Source organism: Erpetoichthys calabaricus, chromosome 8, assembly GCF_900747795.2.
Source record: "Erpetoichthys calabaricus chromosome 8, fErpCal1.3, whole genome shotgun sequence".
NCBI classification, from domain to species: Eukaryota; Metazoa; Chordata; class Cladistia; order Polypteriformes; family Polypteridae; genus Erpetoichthys; species Erpetoichthys calabaricus.
In genome coordinates, this window is record NC_041401.2 from 171911162 (window position 1) to 171930562 (window position 19401).

The 19401-nt window shown below is 35.9% G+C and overlaps 1 protein-coding gene across 2 annotated transcripts in view; it reads left to right on the forward strand.

Annotated features, from left to right (window-relative positions):
• Positions 1-18823, forward strand: part of ube4b (ubiquitination factor E4B, UFD2 homolog (S. cerevisiae)) — a 102402-nt gene extending 83579 nt beyond the window's left edge. For both annotated transcript variants that reach the window (XM_051930237.1, XM_028807804.2), the window contains 8 exons: positions 1493-1728; positions 2009-2135; positions 6476-6620; positions 7897-8031; positions 8302-8493; positions 13653-13827; positions 14223-14369; positions 17495-18823. In XM_051930237.1, the coding sequence (XP_051786197.1) occupies positions 1493-1728; positions 2009-2135; positions 6476-6620; positions 7897-8031; positions 8302-8493; positions 13653-13827; positions 14223-14369; positions 17495-17547 (1210 nt within the window). In that variant the 3' untranslated portion in view covers positions 17548-18823. The remainder of the gene's footprint in view (positions 1-1492; positions 1729-2008; positions 2136-6475; positions 6621-7896; positions 8032-8301; positions 8494-13652; positions 13828-14222; positions 14370-17494) is intronic.
• Positions 18824-19401: the final 578 nt, after the last annotated feature.

The following is a 19401-nucleotide window of genomic DNA, read 5'->3' on the forward strand; positions in this document are numbered from 1 at the left end:
TCTTTACATATGAAAAGAAACATCTTGCAAAGGTAGTCCAATAGGCAGTTTAATGTGAAGCTTTGAAACACTAATATTCTCTTTGAAAAGTAGCAACATCTGCTGGTACAACTGCAGTTTGGCAAATTCTTGTCAATTAAAATCTGTGGTGCACTGTTCCTGTCTGCCATTCAGGTCAGAATATTGTAGTGCTAAAATCTTTTACTTTCAGCTTTTCAACTTTCATCTCATGTCTGTTAGTTAAAGTCAAGAAAGCCTGAATTACACCATCTGATTACATACTGTAGTAACAATGTTTTACTGATTGCCTTAAGTCTGAAACAAAGAATATCATATTTAGTCAGATCTGTGCATGGTGATAATAGCATGCATCAGCAGATTAACCTGTTCTGAATAACAGTAATTGTGTTAGTACCCAAACAAGTACCACTGTGTTTGCTCTGCTGTCATTAGATACTGCCATAAACATGCTTACTGATGAATTGAAATTGTTTCATTTAGTCAGCATCATTTATTATTAATAGATTTTTAATAGTAGATTGGCATCCAATAAGTATGGTACAAAGTGCTTTCCAAAAACTACAAAAAATTGACATTACAAAGGCCAAAAGTAAGTCATTGAATAAAAAATGGGAAGCCCTTAAAGGAGTTAAACATTAAATAAATGAATGTTTATTCCAGGCAGTTTTTAAGTCACTAATAGTTACAATGGCAAAAGTTGGAGTTGAATCTGTGACAGAGTTATTGATCCTAGAAACTTTTATGCAGATTATCTCAGTAATAATAGTTGCATCCATATTCTACAAACATCATCTAGCTGGCCAAAAGCAAATGCTTGTATTATTTTTTTTGGCATAGATTTATCATTTCTAGTATTCCTTAAATGAAAAAAGCAGTGTTAGTAATATGGTTAATGTATGATTTGAAGTTTAACTGGGGGTCCATACCAACGCCTAGCAGGAATTGGCTATATACTGGTTGATCTGATAGCGGGTAAAATTCTTCTTTCCTCTAAGTATTTGTATCTAAAGTTAAAAAGTCTTGCATGATGAGCTACAACTGTGAGAAAAATGTAATGAATTGTTTAAATTTTTCCTGTTCCTGCCATGAATGACTTCTAATAATATAATATGTAATATGTATGGTCAGTTTATTTCTCATTAAACAAGTAGTGCACTGAAATTATACATTGTGATACTTTTAAATAAACATTTTTTTTAAATATTCAAGATCAAGTGTGGAGGAAAAGAAGAGTGTGAATGTATTCCTAACAGAGTTGAACATGTTTTTCCTGGAGGCAACACTTGCATTTAAATCTACATGTTCACAGATTTTTGGTTTAAATTATTTTGTCTAATCTAGAACCATTTATGCCTTTCTTTTTTTTTGGTTTGAGTTAGTTCTGGTGTGTACTAAAACATTTGCAGTGTTTGAGCCTTTTTCAATTAAATAGCCAGCAAAAAAGCTAACTGTCTGTTTTTCACTCCAACAGGTATTCCTCCCAGGTTCTATATGAGCCATGCACTCAGGACATTGTAACATTCCTTATTGTATTTATCTGCAGTCAAAATTACATTAGAAACCCCTATCTTATTGCCAAACTTGTTGAAGTTCTTTTTGTGACAAATCCTGCTGTCCAGCCTCGAACACAACGTTTTTCAGAAATGATAGAAAATCACCCATTGTCTGTCAAACATCTTGTTCCTGCACTCATGAAGTTTTATACAGGTAAACAAACCATTTTGTTGAATTTTGTATATTCAATAAAATGTTAAAGTAAGGTTTGTCAAGACAATCATTTCCTTATAATAGAAAATATCAGAATAATTAGGATTGTGTCTGAATTTTATTAAGCTTCATGTCTTTCAAGATGGTTTTTGTTTTTTTTTTTTTTTCTTTTGGTAAGGAATGTTTTTGAAAGTGTATTTTTGTATTGTATTGTTTGTTCATTCATGTGCAAATCATTTCTGTTCAATTTTATTATACATTTTCTTCCATTATCTTCTAGATGTGGAACACACAGGAGCGACTAGTGAGTTCTATGACAAATTTACCATCCGATATCATATCAGTACCATTTTTAAAAGTCTGTGGCAAAACATCGCTCACCATGGTACTTTCATGGAGGAGTTCAAGTTAGTAAGATTTATAATAGTATTGCAATATTAAAAGTTTTTCTTGGTCTATAAAAGTATACATGTTTGAAGTTTTCTTATTGAAAGCCTCTTTCTTCTTCTTCCTTTTCCATCCATTTGTCAGTTAAGCATGTTGCAGGTTTCATAAAAACTCTGCTTCTGCAGAGACAGCTTCTGAGCATATCTCCTTACTAGTTTTATATTGACCATGACCCTTTTTCTTTTCACAATAATGTAACGCCCAGCTTATTTGTATAAACTGTTACATATCTATAAACATTTGATATCTGTGGGGTTCACCTTTTTGCATACTATGAGTAAGATTTCTAGAGTTGTATGAAATAGTGAGTATTGTTAAAAATTCTAAAGTTCTGAAGCAAATTTTCGCTATTCCCCATAGCCTAATTAATTTCTTACGTATTATTTGCCATTGTTGCTTCACATAGCCTTGTCTTACATTTGTCAGAGGTGACCACTTTTAGCTAAACAAGATTAAAAAATGATAAGAAGTTACTTGTGGCATGTACACCCACACATGATATGATGCAGATAGGAGTGAAAGGCAGGGAGAGGTAAGCACTTGTTTTAAGATGGAAAAATAGTTTCTGTTGCAATAAACCAAATGTTTTGGGACATGGAAACCCATTTACTACTTTGTCCATTTTGGATACATCCCTTGTTTATCTGACTCAGTATTATTTTGTTTTTAAGTAAAGAACACATAATATTACCATAAAAAAGTCAAATTAACTTGAATTGTGCAGCTAACGCATCTTGTTTCTATGGCACATTATATAAGCATTCCTGACTTGTGATGTTTGTAGTTAAAGCCAGCCCTTGTTCTCTTTTTCTTTTTTTTTTTTTATTTATTAATTTTATTGTAATCATTCCATGCAACTAGATCAATTTACACAAAAAAGGATTGAAGACAAATCAAACCCCACCCTTGAGAAGGAGAGCATGGCCAAAGGAGAATTGCTAAGGGCTTTTTAATAGGGCAAAAATAAACAAGGAAAGTATATATATATATATATATATATATATATATATATATATATATATATATATATATATAATATAAAAATAAATGAGAAGAAAAAGAAATGCGGAAATAATTATTTCTTCTTATTCTAAAATATTAATTAGATCCTGCCAGGTTTTCAAAAAATTTTATACAGATCCTCTAACTGAGAATTTGATTTTTTCCAATTTCAAATAATATAAAACATCGGTTTCCCACTGACTTATCAGAGGAGAGTTAGGATTCTTCCAATTTAACAAAATAAGTCTGGGTGCCAAAAGTGTAGTGAATGCAATCACTGTTTGCTTGTCCTTCTCCACTTCAGGTCCATCTGGAAGAACACCAAACACAGCTGTTAATGGGTTAGGAGGGATTGTGATACCAAGGCTGTCTGAAAGGCACTTAAAGATTTTGGTCCAAAGTGTTAATTTGGTGCATGCCCAAAACATGTGACCCAGTGAGGCAGGAGTTTGGTTGCAGCTTTCTCAGATTGGATCTTGCCCTGGAAACATTTTGGCCAGTTTTAAGCGAGACAGATGAGCTCGATATATAATTTTTAGTTGAATAATTCTATGCTTTGCGCATATGGAGCTCAAGTGAATTCTCTGCAATGCTACCTTCCACTCCTTTTCTGATATATTAATTAAGAGATCTTTTTCCCATTGTCCTCTTGGATCTTTGAAAGGAAGGGACTCTTAACAAAATTTTATATAATGCGGAAATGGTGTCTAATTCCTCGGAGTTGAGCAGCATGGTGGAGGGTACGAGATGAGGAAAATCGTGCAGTTTCTGTTTAACAAAGTTTCTGATTTGAAGATAGTGAAAGAAATGTGTAGCTGGGATGTTGAATTTGGAACGTAATTGTCCAAAGGATGCAAAGATATTGTCTATATAAAGATCTCTGAGCAATTTAATCCCAAATCTTTTCCAGGTATTAAAAACTGGATATGTTTCCGAGGGTTGAAAGAGGTGGTTCTCCTGCAGGGGTGCCACAGATAAGATTTTCCATCTTAAATTGCTTTCTAAATTGTTTCCATATTCTGAGTGAGTAAAGCACAATTGGGTTATTAGTATATTTGCGATAACTTGCATTTATTGGAGCGCAGAGCAGGGAGTATAAAGAAGTACTACAGGATTTTACTTCTATTGCGGATCAAGCCTGTGTATGTTCATTGATTTGTGTCCAGGTTTTTATGGCTTGTATGTTTGCTGCCCAGTAATAAAACTGAAAATTAGGTAGAGCCATGCCACCTTCTGCCTGAGGTCTTTGTAGGGTCGCTCTTTGGATACGTGGGTGTTTTGAGTTGCAAATAAATTAGGTTATAGTTGAATCGAATTGCTTAAAAAATGATTTATTGATACATATTGGAATGTTTTGAAATAAAAAAAGTTTAGGAAGGATATTCATCTTAACAGTGTTAATTCTTCCGGCTAGAGTGAGATGAAGGGTTGACCATCTGTGCAAGTGTTGCTCAATTTTTTCCATACAGACGGCAAAATTTTGTTGATAAAGAGCTTTATGTATACTTGTGATATTTACCCCTAGGTATTTAAACTAATCTGCTATGGTAAAAGGTAGGGTGTCCAATCTAATATTATATGGTTGTGAATTCACTGGAAAGAGTATACTTTTATTCAGATTAATTCTGAGACCGGATATCTTTTGAAACTCTGTAAGTGCTGTTAAAACTGCAGGCACAGTGTTTTTTGGGTCTGATATATATAAAACTATATCCTCTGCATATAGAGAAATTTTCTGTTCCAGTCCTTCTCTGATAATCCCCTTTATCTGATAAGAATTTCGACAGTGGACCGCCAGTGGTTCAATGGCGATTGCAAACAGCAGTGGTGGCAATGGGCATCCTTGTCTGGTACCACGTTCTAACTTAAAGTAGTCTGAACAAATGTTGTTAATACAAACTGAAGCTTCTGGATTGGTATACAGTAGTTTGATCCATGCACACATATTTGGGCCAAACCCAAATTTCTCCAATGCAGTGAAAAGGTAGTTCCATTCAATCATATCAAATGCTTTTTCTGCATCTAGTGATAATATCATCTCTGGGGTGTTCGACTTTGCTGGTGAATATATTACATTAAACAGGCGTCGGAGATTGGAAGATAAGTGTCGGCTTTTAATAAATCCAGTTTGATCCTGTGATAGTACTGAAGGCAGCACTTTCTCCTTCCTTCTAGCTATAATTTTTGAGAGTATCTTAACATCATTATTCAGGAGTGAAATTGGTCTGTATGATGCACATTGTAACAAGTCCTTATTTTGTTTAGGAAAGACGGTAATTAATGCTTGACGAAAAGTTTGAGGTAGAATTTGATTGTCTCTAGCTTCTGTAAATGTTGCCAATAAGAGGGGGAGCTAGGTGAGTGGAGAATTTCTTATAAAATTCTACAGGGTGGCCATCCGGGCCTGCTGATTTCCTGATTTGAAGTGACTTTATAGCAAGGGGGATTTGCCTTTTTACAAAGCAATTTAAATAAAATAAATAAATACGTAAATAGGTAGATAAGTAAATAAATAAATATACACACACACTTTTGTCTGAACTGACTCCAGACTGATTATAAAGCAAGAAAATAAATAAATAAATTTCTGGCTTGACTTTCCCAGTCACAGTGAGGCATTATGTAGACATATTGCTGTTGGTATAAAGGCACCCCATTAGCATTTCTTGACACACTTCTCCTGAAATGATTTCTTGCCTGAAGGTCCTCAGTATTGATGTGTCAGAGAGAGGATGTGCAGTGTTGTTCATTGTGGTATTGTTTTAGTTTAATTCTGCTCTTTGCTACAACCTCCAGGGGGTCCAGAGGACATCCTATAACTGAGCTTGCCCTTTTAATTAGCCTGTTGATTCGGTGGGCCACTCTTGAAGTGATGTTACCAGCCCAGCACACCAGAGTGTAGAAAATCGCACTGACCATCAGAGTTATAGAAGATGTGAAGGATGTTACTTGAATGAGTCTGGACTTTCTCCTCTAAATCCTCATATTAACAGATGTTTTTTTGTCCCATAGTACTGCTGATCAATGGATGTTTTTTGGTTAATGTCATTTTCTGTAAACTACAAGGGCTATAATGCATTAAAATTCATATCAGTGCCCCACATGGAATTAAACTGCAAACAAAGATGGTTCAGTAAATTGTTCGACTTTTTATATGTGAATTGTTTTGCATAAGTTGAAAATAAAATGCAAGATAAGTGTTAAGAATTTTCCCTAAAGTTGCCTTTCGATTTGACCAAAGCATTACATTCATGTTATGCAAAAGGATAACTTTGATGCTTTCTTTAATTACCAACAGTTCCGGGAAGCAGTTTGTCCGCTATATCAATATGTTAATAAATGATACCACCTTTTTACTGGATGAGAGCTTGGAGTCTCTTAAAAGAATCCACGAGATCCAAGAGGAGATGAAGAATAAAGAACACTGGGACTTATTACCAAGGGTTAGATCATTTTTATGTTTTATTTAACAGTCATAGTTTGCTGTTGTTTGCCAACACATTTGTTTTGTGTAGTTTAGCTGTATGTACTTAGGAATTTTACACAGAAACATAGCTGCTGTCTGAGCGGCATACAATTTCAGCTAATAGAGCAATATTATGTATGATTTACAATCTATAAAACAGAAACCTCAACATTTTCAGAAAATGTTCACTTTGACGCAACACAAACCCCCTTTTTCAGAAAATATGCCTGTAATTTGGATTTATGTCTCTTGACAACAAAACAAAGTTGGAAATAATTTTATTGCAGGTTTGGCAGATATCTAGCTTGAGTGGTTTTTCTTTAAATAACTTCTATGGCATAGTCAAAAAAAAAAAAAATACACACACTGTATGAAAACAAAATAAAAGGGGGCTGTGTTATCTGTATGATTATAGACATAACTATAGCTCAAACAACAGTTAGATTTAACATCACACCTCAAACTATACAAGAATGCACCAAAGTGCACTGTTAAACTAGTAAGATTTCAGGCAACATCATGACAAATAGCTAGGCAAGTAATTACAAACTAGCTGAACAAGATACACAATCAGACAGATTCCAATGAATTTGTCCATTTGGTGTTTCCAACCTTTCCTCCTTCCTGTGAATTTTTAGAATATCAAAAGCTTTCCCCAGAACAGAAATTCTCTTGTAACACCAAGCTGCCTTGTGGTCTGGTATGTTGATGTTTTCTGAAGGCAGTAGTAAGATGTCCAACTCCCCACAGCATAGGCATTTGTTCTCAGTGGGCATTATTCAGCATTTTCTACAAGGATTACTGCTAGGCATAGGACATTTTCCTTTCCTTGTTTCTCCAATGCTTCATCTGTTGTGTTTGGTCTGTTGAACCTTTTCCTCATATGTGTACTCTGTGTGAAAAGAGATGAAGCAACACAAGTGAACATTTTATCACCACAACTTTCATACTCGACATGTATGGATTATATGTGTTAATTTTTCTAAATTTTTAGGCAATTGAAAAATAACTTCTCAAAGCTATAGCTCAAAATCTTTTAATTTCTAACATATAAAACTAACCCTTTAAGCCCAACTCTGTTGCTGATATGTGAAATTCTACGTAGATAATTAAACTTTGGTAGTGGCCTGATTCCAGTTCTTTAACCCAAAAAAACCAGCTTCTGGTGTATTTTCTTGGATTAGAGCTTTATTTAAAGAAAAATAGAAGGATGATCCATGTTTGATCATTATTTTTCTCTGTTTACTATTTAGGAGCAGCAGCAAAGTCGACAATCTCAGCTAACTCAAGATGAGCGTGTATCACGTTCCTACCTTGCTCTAGCAACAGAAACAGTAGACATGTTTCACATCCTTACCAAGCAAGTTCAGAAACCTTTTCTTAGGCCTGTGAGTATTTTTGACTAATTTAAAGGTACTTGTTTTTTCCCTGTAGATAAATAATTGCAGTGATTTTATTAGGTTCCAGGAAATAGGAACTTTATCAGTCTGTAAAAGTTGTCATTTTTTAATTTTTTTATTTTATTTCAAAGCTGCCACTAACCTATGCCATGTGAAAAATATGTAGGTTGTGTAGAGATGTACAGAAAGTGATCTGTGAAGCTAAATTATATCCTTTAATTATATAATTTCATTCCTCTCTTTTTATGATTTTTATAGGAGCTTGGGCCACGTTTAGCGGCGATGTTGAACTTCAATTTGCAGCAATTATGTGGTCCTAAATGTCGAGACCTGAAAGTGGAAAACCCGGAAAAGTATGGTTTTGAGCCAAAAAAGCTGCTGGATCAGCTCACTGATATTTACCTGCAGCTAGACTGCGCACGGTTTGCCAGGGCGATTGCAGATGATCAGGTGCGTTTTAATGAAATTAAAGCAAATGTCTAAAACAACATCTGCTTTCTAAACCCAATTAATGCAATTGCAGTGCATACTCTTATCAACATTCACACTTACTTGCAGATAGATAGATACTTTATAGTCAGTGTTCCTAACACATACACACATATATTCATTGCCCTCCACTAATATTGGCACCTGTAGTAAGTAAAAGTAAAATCAGTTGTGAAAAAAGATCTTTGTTTACCTTCTTGGGCTTTCATTCAGAACCTTTAATTGAAGTAAGTTATCTGAGAGGGGAAAAATTTCACTATACAACATACCTTTCCCAAATATACTGTATGTATGCCACAATTATTAAAATATTTAAAAAGTTAAATAAGTAAAATCTAACTTAAGTATAATTCCATTCATGTTTTGCATTTTTAAGTTTTAGTAAGTTGGAACACTCCACTCGTCAGCAATGACTGTCTTTCACTGGGGTATAAATATGAGGTGGCACACATGCCAAATTCATTTAGTTATCCTTCAGAATGGGAAAAACCCTAAAATGCAGAATTGAAGCTGCATAAAATGAAATAGCAATAAAAAAATTCTGAAATAGTTGAAAATGCCCCTTACTACTATCAGGGCAATAGTTAGTAAGTTTTTAAAGCAACTGAAAAATTGGCTTGGAAATAGTCATGTCTATATTGACCTCACGCACAATGAGGAGATTTGCTTTGAGTGGTCAAGCAATCTCCAAGAATAGCGGCTGGACAAAGTTGAAGTCTCCAAAAACTGTGATGAGACAGCAACTACATAACAAGTTGTTAGGGATGGTTTCCAAAAAAACCTCTGCTGTCAGCAACAAGCAAGCTTGAGCTGCTACAGTTTTCCAAAACCTACTGGAACACTTAATGGGCCCAAGTACTGTGGTCGATGAGACAAAAATGTCTTTTCAGCAAAAAATACCATTGGGGGGGTTTGGCATAAAGGCATGCAAAAAGAAGTACAGGAAAATCTTGATTATCCATCAGGAGTCAGGACCAAGGCTGTGACAGATAAGAGAAAAAGATGGATAACAGAACAGGTACTTTAAAAATAATATGCAGTAGATTACTTTAGTAAATAGTTGTATGTATTTACAAAACAAAACTATATTAACAAAATGTAATATAGTTTTAACAAAATTAATTCATATAATATTGTAATGACCAGCATAATAAGCAAATTCAACTCCGAGGTACTGGAGTTTTCTATATTTTACTTGGATTCTTTGTTCCATAACAAACAGTGCCCTGACTTACACGCGTTACAGAGCACACCTTTAAAACAAAAGAAAGCTTTCCCTACCCATCAGTTTATCTCCTGCCACTTACATTCTTTTTTTCTCTATATCAAAAAGACTCCTTCTTATTGTCTCCTGATTCCCTATTCAAAACTTCCTTTCGCTGCACCTTCCTTTTTCTCCTAAGTTCTCCTGTCGCTCGTCTCCTAAGAGGCATATCCGCCCCTTACAGAACAGAAGCCCTTCACCCTGTCCCATCACTTACAGTATTCATATCATTCGCTGTTCTTCCTACTCCAGAAATTGAAGCAGTACTTGAAACGCTTTTGCCATTTTGTAAATGTTTAATTTCAAGTTCTGTGACAATTCTAATACCACACGAATACGATTTATCAACCATAACAATATATAGTAGATTAATTATTACAAAAGAGAAAAGTTAAGAGATGCTATTAAAATTGAATACATGTAACTGACACTGTGGCGTGTGCAATTTTTTTTTTTTTTTTTTTTTGCCCTGATGGTTAATCGAGTCATGGATAATAAAGGTTTCACTGTACTTCATCCCTAGTTTGAAGTATGTTGATGGATCTTTGATATTGTGGGCCCTTTTTCTGCTAAATGCACTGTATAGCTTGTATAGATACACTGTTCCATGCACTCTGTTTCAGTGGATATTAAATCAAAACCTGACTAGCAGTCCCAGAAAGCTTATATTTGGGTAGTGGATGGATTTTCCAACAAGGCAATGATCCAAAGCGTACCTCAAAATCAATGCAAAAAATGATTAAACAACATCAAAATTAAAGTTTTACTGTGGTCATCCCAGTCTCCTGACCTAAACCTCATTGAGAAGCCAGTGGCATTGTCTGAAAAGGAGAGCCCACAGGCATGGACCTTAATATTTGAAGGATCTAGAGAGATTCTATATGAAACAATGGCCTCAGATCCGTTGCCATGTGTTCTACAACATCATTAAGCATTATAGGAGCTGTTATCTGGCTGTACAAAGTATTAAATGAAGGGGTGACAGTTTTGTGGCAGACATATTTGAGAAGAATATTTGTTTTGATTAGATTTTCGGTAATTATTTGAATGAGAGATCAAGAGGATAAACAATATCTTTATACTGCCGTTTCTCCAATTATTTTTGCACTGTTTTTGTTACCTTTTGACTCGGTCCGTCTACTTATTGTTCAAAAACCAAGTGCAAACAAGCTGTCAGCTATCTTCATTTAAAATGTTTTTGAGTGTGCATGCACTTGTGTGTACCTCCATGTATGTGTACGTGTATATTTAAATAAGTTATATACCTCAAAAACTGCTCATGCAACTTTGTAGATTAAAATTCTTGGTCACATGGCTAAACAGAGCAAATGACAAACTATGTAAAATAAATTCAGGCATATCGTAGCTTCTGACTGACAGAGCTAGTCACGTAATGATTTACTTCCAGATACCTTATAGCTTTGCATCTTTCTTTATTTTACATTCAGTCTCTCTTCAAATTTTCTGTACGTTTGGTACTCTGAAAAAGCCACAAGACCGGTCATACTGAATATGATTGCTGAGAGCTTGTGAATGAATACATTTCCACCAGTCTTATAGACAGGCAAATAAAGATACTTCCAGCTTAACCAATGCTTGTTGATTTTAATACATATAAATATTTATACTCATACACACACACAGCTCACAAAATGAAGTGAACACATAATCATCACAGTCTAACACCAAGTCAGTTAAGCTTCAGGGATATCAATCTGTTCAGTTAGGAAGAATAAGTGATTGTGAATTAAGTTCACTTGCTCGGTGCAAAAGAAAGTGCCAACAGGTGCACTAGAGAGGTAAGAGCAAGACAATACCCAAAAAGGGAAAGATTGTACAGGTGGAGACCACAGAAAATTGTGTCTACTAATCCTTTCTGACTGATTCTTCTCTAGTTTTGCATTTTGCTAGTGACCTTGTCACTACTAGAAGCATAAGGTGGTACCTGCAGCCAATTCTGGTTGCACAGGCAGTCCAGCTCTTCCAAGATGGCACATCCATATGTGCCATCGCAAGAAGGTTTGCTGTGTCTCCCAGCTCTGTCTCAAGAACATGGAGAAGATACTAGGAGATAGGCTGTTATATGCGGTGAGCTGGACAGGGCTGTAGAAGGGCATCAAACCAGCAGCAGGACCAGTATCTGCTCCTTTGTGGGTAAAGAAAGGAAAGGAGAATACAGTTTAAACCAAGAGAATACAGTTTAAACCAAGAGAAAAAAAATTGTTTATTAAGTTGAGAGGTTCAAAACGACAGAGGCAAGGATGGTAAGGGAATAGAACTGGTTCAGAAGAAATAATGAACTGAGCTATGTTCAGTCTTTTCCACTGCTGTGACCATGGGAAACACCTTCACTGAACTGTGTTGGCTGCTGTTTCTCTCGTTGGAAGGGCCGTTATACTATGTGAACTAAAACCAAGACTTTTTCTGCGTTCCATTCTCATTCACAACATTCATCTGGGCCATGCTGTCACGCTTTTGGCTTCCCCTTCACCACACCCCTTCTTCTCTCTCATCCCTCTCTGGGCAAGTCTGGTATCTCTGTGCTCATATACATGGAGTCTGGCATTGGTTCAAGCCACCTGCTTACATGCTCTAGTTTGTTGCATCACATTTTATTCTGTATCAGTACCACATGCATGGGTAATCATTGCAGAGTCGCTACATTGTAATGTGTTTGATGTGATTAACATAATAAACCTCAGAAGTGACGAATATAATATATTGACTCTATTTTAGTTCCCTTTTAAGAGGGCCAATGATGCATGTTTGCGCTGATGATTTTTTTTTTGTGTTTTTGTTGGTTAGTCTTGGCTACTTGTTAGCACTTCTCGGAGAGCTGGCTGTCACGTCAGGAATATCTTGGCCAACCTTCTCTCCATCATGCCTATTGTGCTGGAAGCCATTAACTGACTGACTAAGTTGCTACATTCTGTTTTTGTATGGTGTGTTTCAAATGACATAATTTGGTGCAAAAAAAAAAAATAAATGGCTGTTTCATGCCAGATTTTAAAGTACAAACACAGGTTTATCACCATTGTCTCTGGAAATTTCCCTGGCAAAGCCAGGTAATACAGCTAGCACCAACATATGAATGGATGTCACGTTTAGACTTTTTCAGAGAGATTGCAGGTAATGTACCAATATTAATTGTACAGTTAAGTTTTTAGGTGTGTGAGTCAATGTTTTCTCTCAATTTGTGTGTAGTGTTTGTCCTGATGTATTTTGTTTTACCACATATTCTTAAAATAAGTTCCTTTATTTTGCATTGGTTTCATTGTTGTTAACAAATTTAATTTTCCAGTGAAGTAAGGGAATCTGTAAGTACAGGATTTTAAAAAACAGTCCAGCAAGTGTGTCTAATGTGGGTGTAACATACTTATAAGTTGGAGCTACACTGGTGCTCAGTCACTTATACCCTGGAGCTGCAATGGCACTCAGTCTAGCTCCATAATTTCATTTACATTTCTAGTTTGTTTTATAACTTGAATCATGTGATATGCCCTGTTCTGTTTAAACCATATTACAGTTGTAGCTTCACAGCCCTGTGCAAATGTAGGAGAAATTATTATTGTCCACTGAATGGGCCCACCCACTAATCACAAGCTTTCAGGTATTGATCAGTGCTGTTTGATACAATATCTTGTGCTATGTTTAGGATTTTAAATGGTGCTGCAGGAACATTTTGCTTTATACAAATTTACTGAATTCTGACTTTTCTGTGTGTAATATATTTGATAAAAGGGAGTTATAGCGTTGAAGTGATTAGTGCTGCTCTTTCAGAGCTTTTTATGTTATGGGTGTGTTTCTGTTTGTTTTAATGTTTTATAATGTTCAACCTTTTTTCTTAATCTTTAAGAGGTCATATAGCAGAGAGCTCTTTGAGGAAGTCATCTCTAAAATGAAGAAGGCTGGGATAAAGTCAACAATAGCAATTGAAAAATTCAAACTTTTGTCTGAAAAGGTTGAAGAGATTGTAGCCAAGAATTCTCAGTCAGAGATTGATTACAGTGATGCCCCTGATGAGTTTAAAGGCAAGTGCTAAGTGACTACCCTTCATCGTTCTGCTGATATGGATGAACCATAGAAAAGTTTATTGACCTTGCAGTATTGTATTTACCTAAAAGACTTTTGTAATTCATTTTGTTGGTTATTAAAGCTGACCATTTAGTGTGTAATGTCTGTCTAAAATTCAAAAATTTCAATCTATGCTCAGAAATAGACTTCTTGAAATGTGCTTTTTTAACCTGAGGAGATGAATAAAGACATTTTTAGGATTTGTAAAGTATTTCTTTTTAAAGTTTTTTTTTTTCCCATCCAGTAATGCCAGGTGTTATGCTATTGTACCGATAATATTGCAAATTTCAGGACCATATGAAGAGGACTGCTGAAACAAGCTGTTAAAGTTTAATTTTGTAATTTATTACAGATCCCTTAATGGACACCTTGATGACTGATCCAGTGAGGCTACCCTCTGGAAATATCATGGATCGCTCAGTCATATTAAGACATTTGCTGAACTCCTCCACAGATCCATTTAACCGCCAGCCCCTTACTGAGAATATGCTGGAGCCAAGTACGTAATCAAAACAGAGCCTATTATTAGTTTACCTTTGACAGTCCATCTTCAGACACTATTTTAAATGCAGCAGATCATGGTAAACACAGCTCAAAGTGCTAAACATGAGACAGACATGAGGAAATTTGTTGTAGGTTTGTGTGTCTCTATGACCTCATCAAAATGAATACAAACCTAACAACCATAAAGGAAAAAAAAATCAAATAATTCTTTTTTTTTTTTTTTTTTTTTTGTATCAGGCCACTTCTTTGTCACTTGTGCTGTGTTATCACGCTGTCTGAGTGAATCATCATGGGTCCTATTATGTACAGTAATCCCTCACCTATCGCGGGGGTTACGTTCCAGAGCCCCCTGCGATAGGTGAAAATCCGCGAAGTAGCGACCTATATTTATTTTATTATTTATACATATTTTAAGGCTTTATAAACCCTTCCCACACTCTTATAAACCTTTCTCATTCTCTTGTTAACCTTTCCCACGCTCTTATAAAGACTTCCTATGCTCTTAAACACTTTCTGTATTCTTAAACACCGCAGACCCAACACTGCACACTGCACGCAGTGATCAGATGTCGATGTGTCTGCACTCGCTTTGTGAAGGGGGGCAGCTGAACTCTCAGCAGAGCAGAAATGGACTTTGTGCTGCTTCTGCCAAAATGCCTGCTTGTCGCTCTGCGCGTTCGGAAGGAGGAGGAGGAGTGGGGGGTGTGAGGGCTGAATGCATGTTCGCTCAAACCCCCCTCCCCAGAGGCGCAGTATGCTCCTGCCACTTCGCATTGTCAAGGGGGTGGGGAGCTGAATGAACGCTAAGGAGAAGTGGACTTTGTGCTGCTTGTCGCTCTGCGTGTCAATAATTTAAAAGCCTGTACAATCAGGCTTTTAGGTGTACATCACCTATTTTCCTGTCTCACTGTCTTGTCTTGCGTGAAGTTAAAATGTTTTATAATAGTGAGATGTTACTCATATCCTTAGCCCGACATCCGCATATCATATGTGTTAACAAAGTGTGTTTTATAAGTTTACATGTGTTTAAAGCATGTGGGATGGGTATTTTAAGGCTTAAACTAAAAAAATGTTTATTTAAAATGTTTTTCTATATCACGGATTTTCTCCTGTTGCTGATGGGTCTGGAACATAACTTCCGCGATAGGTGGGCAATCACTTGTATTTAAAAACCCGCGAAGTCGTGAATCCGCGAAAAGTGAACCGCGAAGTAGCGAGGGAATACTGTAATGTAATATTATGCTCTTCAGCCTTCCTTTAGTTAAGGGTAATCGTTTTTAGCAATTTTTTTGATACAGTATACTTTTGTTTTCCCATGCCTGTCATGTTTATGGGTATGAAAACCCATATTCTAGGCACAACATTCTTATCCTTTCCCTATGCCTGGAATTATTTTCTGGATGTGTTCCTCCAGCCAAGACTAGTAATGTGTCATTTATCAGAGTGAAGTATTAAGAAAAAATCATTACTGGCTCATTTTTATTAGTTACCAGGATATCTATAGTCATGAGTTCTGCAGGGCTTTTAGTTTCCAATCTTTTGGCAACCCATTCTATTAAGAATACAGTGATCCCTCGCTATATCGCGCTTCACTCCATCGTGGATTTTATATGTAAGCATATTTAAATACATATCGTGGATTTTTTGCTGGTTCGTGGATTTCTGCGGACAATGGGTCTTTTAATTTCTGGTACATGCTTCCTCAGTTGGTTTGCCCAGTTGATTTCATACAAGGGACGCTATTGGCAGATGGCTGAGAAGCTACCCAACTTACTTTTCTCTGTCTCTCTTGCGCTGACTTTCTCTGATCCTGACGTAGGGGGATTGAGCAGGGGGGCTGTTCGCACACCTAGACGATACGGACGCTCGTCTAAAAATGCTGAAAGATTATCTTCACGTTGCTATCTTTTGTGCAGCTGCTTCCTGAAACGACATGCTGCACGGTGCTTCGCATACTTAAAAGCTCGAAGGGCACGTGTTGATTTTTGACTGAAAAACAAACTCTGTCTCTCTCTATCTCTCTCTCTCTCCCTGCTCCTGACGGAGGGGGTGTGAGCTGTCGCCTTCAACAGCTTTGTGCCGCGGTGCTTCGCATACTTAAAAGCCAAACAGCCCTATTGATTTGTTTGCTAGAGATTGTTTTCTCTATCTATGTGACATTCTGTGCTCCTGACACACACTCCTTTGAAGAGGAAGATATGTTTGCATTCTTTTAATTGTGAGATGGAACTGTCATCTCTGTCTTGTCATGGAGCACAGTTTAAACTTTTGAAAAAGAGACAAATGTTTGTTTGCAGTGTTTGAATAACGTTCCTGTCTCTCTACAACCTCCTGTGTTTCTGCGCAAATCTGTGACCCAAGCATGACAATATAAAAATAACCATATAAACATATGGTTTCTACTTCGCGGATTTTCTTATTTCGCGGGTGGCTCTGGAACGCAACCCCCGCGATGGAGGAGGGATTACTGTAATTTGAAAATGTGTTTTCACTGTTTGTTTTTGCAGGAGTCATTACAACTAATATTTTCCTCAAAATATCAATTTCTTCCTAGGAATTCTGTGATCAGGTTTTTACAGGGCCAATACCAGTCACCAGTTCAATGTTACAGAATTGGCTGATTCTGATACCAATATTTTGTTAATCCCTTTCAAAACACTTTACACTAAGCTCTCGCAGAAGCCTTATGTTCTGTATAAAGAGCTAACTTTATTATATTTGTAATTAAACTATAAACCACAGGCTTATTGTTCAATGATCACAAAAATACTAAAATAAATAAAATTACCTTCAAATACTCTTTTTTAACTGATATATAGAGAAAATGTTTATGTATAATACATATGGCAAAAAAAATAAAAAGCCTTTCATAATTACAAGCTATTATATTATTCAGTTTTTTCTGTAATGTACTTACCTGAAACAGCTTAATTTACAAAGTAGCTTTCACCATTCAAATAACAAAAAAAAATGTATGTATGTACGTATATACAATATAAATATATATATATATATATATATATATATATATATATATATATATAATATATTGTATTTTTAATAGAGGTAGATAATTTAGATATTTTAACTGATGATTTTTTTGTTTCTTTTTTGTAACAGTTCCTGAGCTTAAAGAAAGAATACATGCATGGATGAGAGAAAAGCGACAGTGAACTTAAAAACTGTTGTCAGATTAAGAACTGCTTGCCATTGGAAGCCCAAGAATATCAGATGAGGATTTGTGATACGATAGGCTCATGCCATCCTATATTGTTTTTAGATTTTTGCAGGGTTGTGTGGGGGGAGGGGGGAGGTTTTGGGGGTTTGGTTGGACTGAGGCCATCAAGGTTTTTAGTACTTCAAGCGATCAAGAATAAAGTACGGACTTTGGAAAATTGTTGTTTATGATTTTGTATATATATAAATATATACACAGATATATTTAAAAGTTTAATAACATGCAAAAGTTTGGGGTGTTAATTTGGGACTGAATGTTGTTAACTTTGTTCTGAGGTTTCCTTTTTCGTAGTCTCGTAGAGATCTAAATGCTGTATATACAGCAAAGCATTCAACTTCTTGATATATTGCTGTATTTTAAGAAAAGGTTTATGGGCAGGATCTCTGTCCCACCGGGTGTTGCCTCCACCCTGAATAAATGCTAGCCAGAAACCTTGTTCTCCAACTACACTACTGTAGTGTTACTTAAACCAAAGTGAACAAGACCACTATAGTTGTCCTAGCTGAAGAAGAAATTGGGCTGAATGTATGCAGTATGCTGGTATTGTAAACGAACGGTCAGTGCCACAGCATTTCTGTGTTTGGGATATTGCCACGTACTGAGGATTTCCTTAATTTCAGCAGCATAATCTCTGCAGTTTTTACTTTCAACTTCTTGAAGATGTCTTGAGCTGGCTTTCTTATTTCTTTTGTTTTAATCTGTTTGCTTAATGGTGAAGACAAAAGTACAGTAATAATTTTTAAAGTGATGGTTGTTTGGTAGCTTCCCCTTGAGCTACCTTTGTCATCTGTGAACTGGCTGAAGTTTGGGTGTTAAATCTTTCGGAAGCCAATATTTGTATGGCCGCTTTTAAAGGTACACTCTCAGACGTGTTTTTCACTGCTGCTGCTTCCTTTGCATTGTGAGAAATGCTTTGTCTACATGCAGGAGGTCAGTCATGGTTGTTTAGCTGTGAAAGTCCTACAAATCAAGACACTGAAACTATTAATTATCCCTTTTTGTTAGTTTTATTTTTCTATTTTATTAAGGCTTTGATTTTAAGCCTTGAATGTTCTTGTTTACTATAAGGAAGCTGCAAACAAAAAATGTAAACTTTATTATTTTAAGAGTACAAATGTACTGTATAAAGCTTGTCCTTCAGCGCAGACTTTGTTCTGTGACACCAGATTTTAAATTCCAATAAACAGTGATGCTCATTCATATACCAGAAATGACTGTTTACTTTTACTTCAGTATGGATTATTTGTGCATTACATATTTTTAAAATTTTTATGACTAATTTCTGTGTTGGAGTTGGGGGCGGGAATGAGTTATTATTATGTACTTAGCTAGTTCAATTCACCTAACCTCTCAGATCCATTTCTAAGACTTCTCTTTTGCAGCTGATGTAAATCCAATATTTTTCTTTGTCATTGAGCTATTTTGTAGCCAGGGGATATTGACTATGTGGCATCTAATTCTTTGTGTGTTCTTGACGCAGTTTATTGCTTAATATTTTGTTTTGCACATGATCATATGTGTTTAAGTCAATAGGGAGATTTCAAGCAACATTCAGCTCCCAGAATCGCCAATGCACACACCATCCTGCACTTCCCCAAGACTCAAGATGAGTAATTACTTTTTCTCCATCAGACAAGACGGTGTGGGTCGGTGTCCAAAACACTGCACTTAATAGGGTGTTCTGGAGCTCTGTGGGTAAAAGGATTTGTGTTAGGAGATTCCTGCTTTAGGCTCTTTTTAGACACAATAACTTTATAAAAGCAGATGAAGTGTAAACAATTGTTCTAAG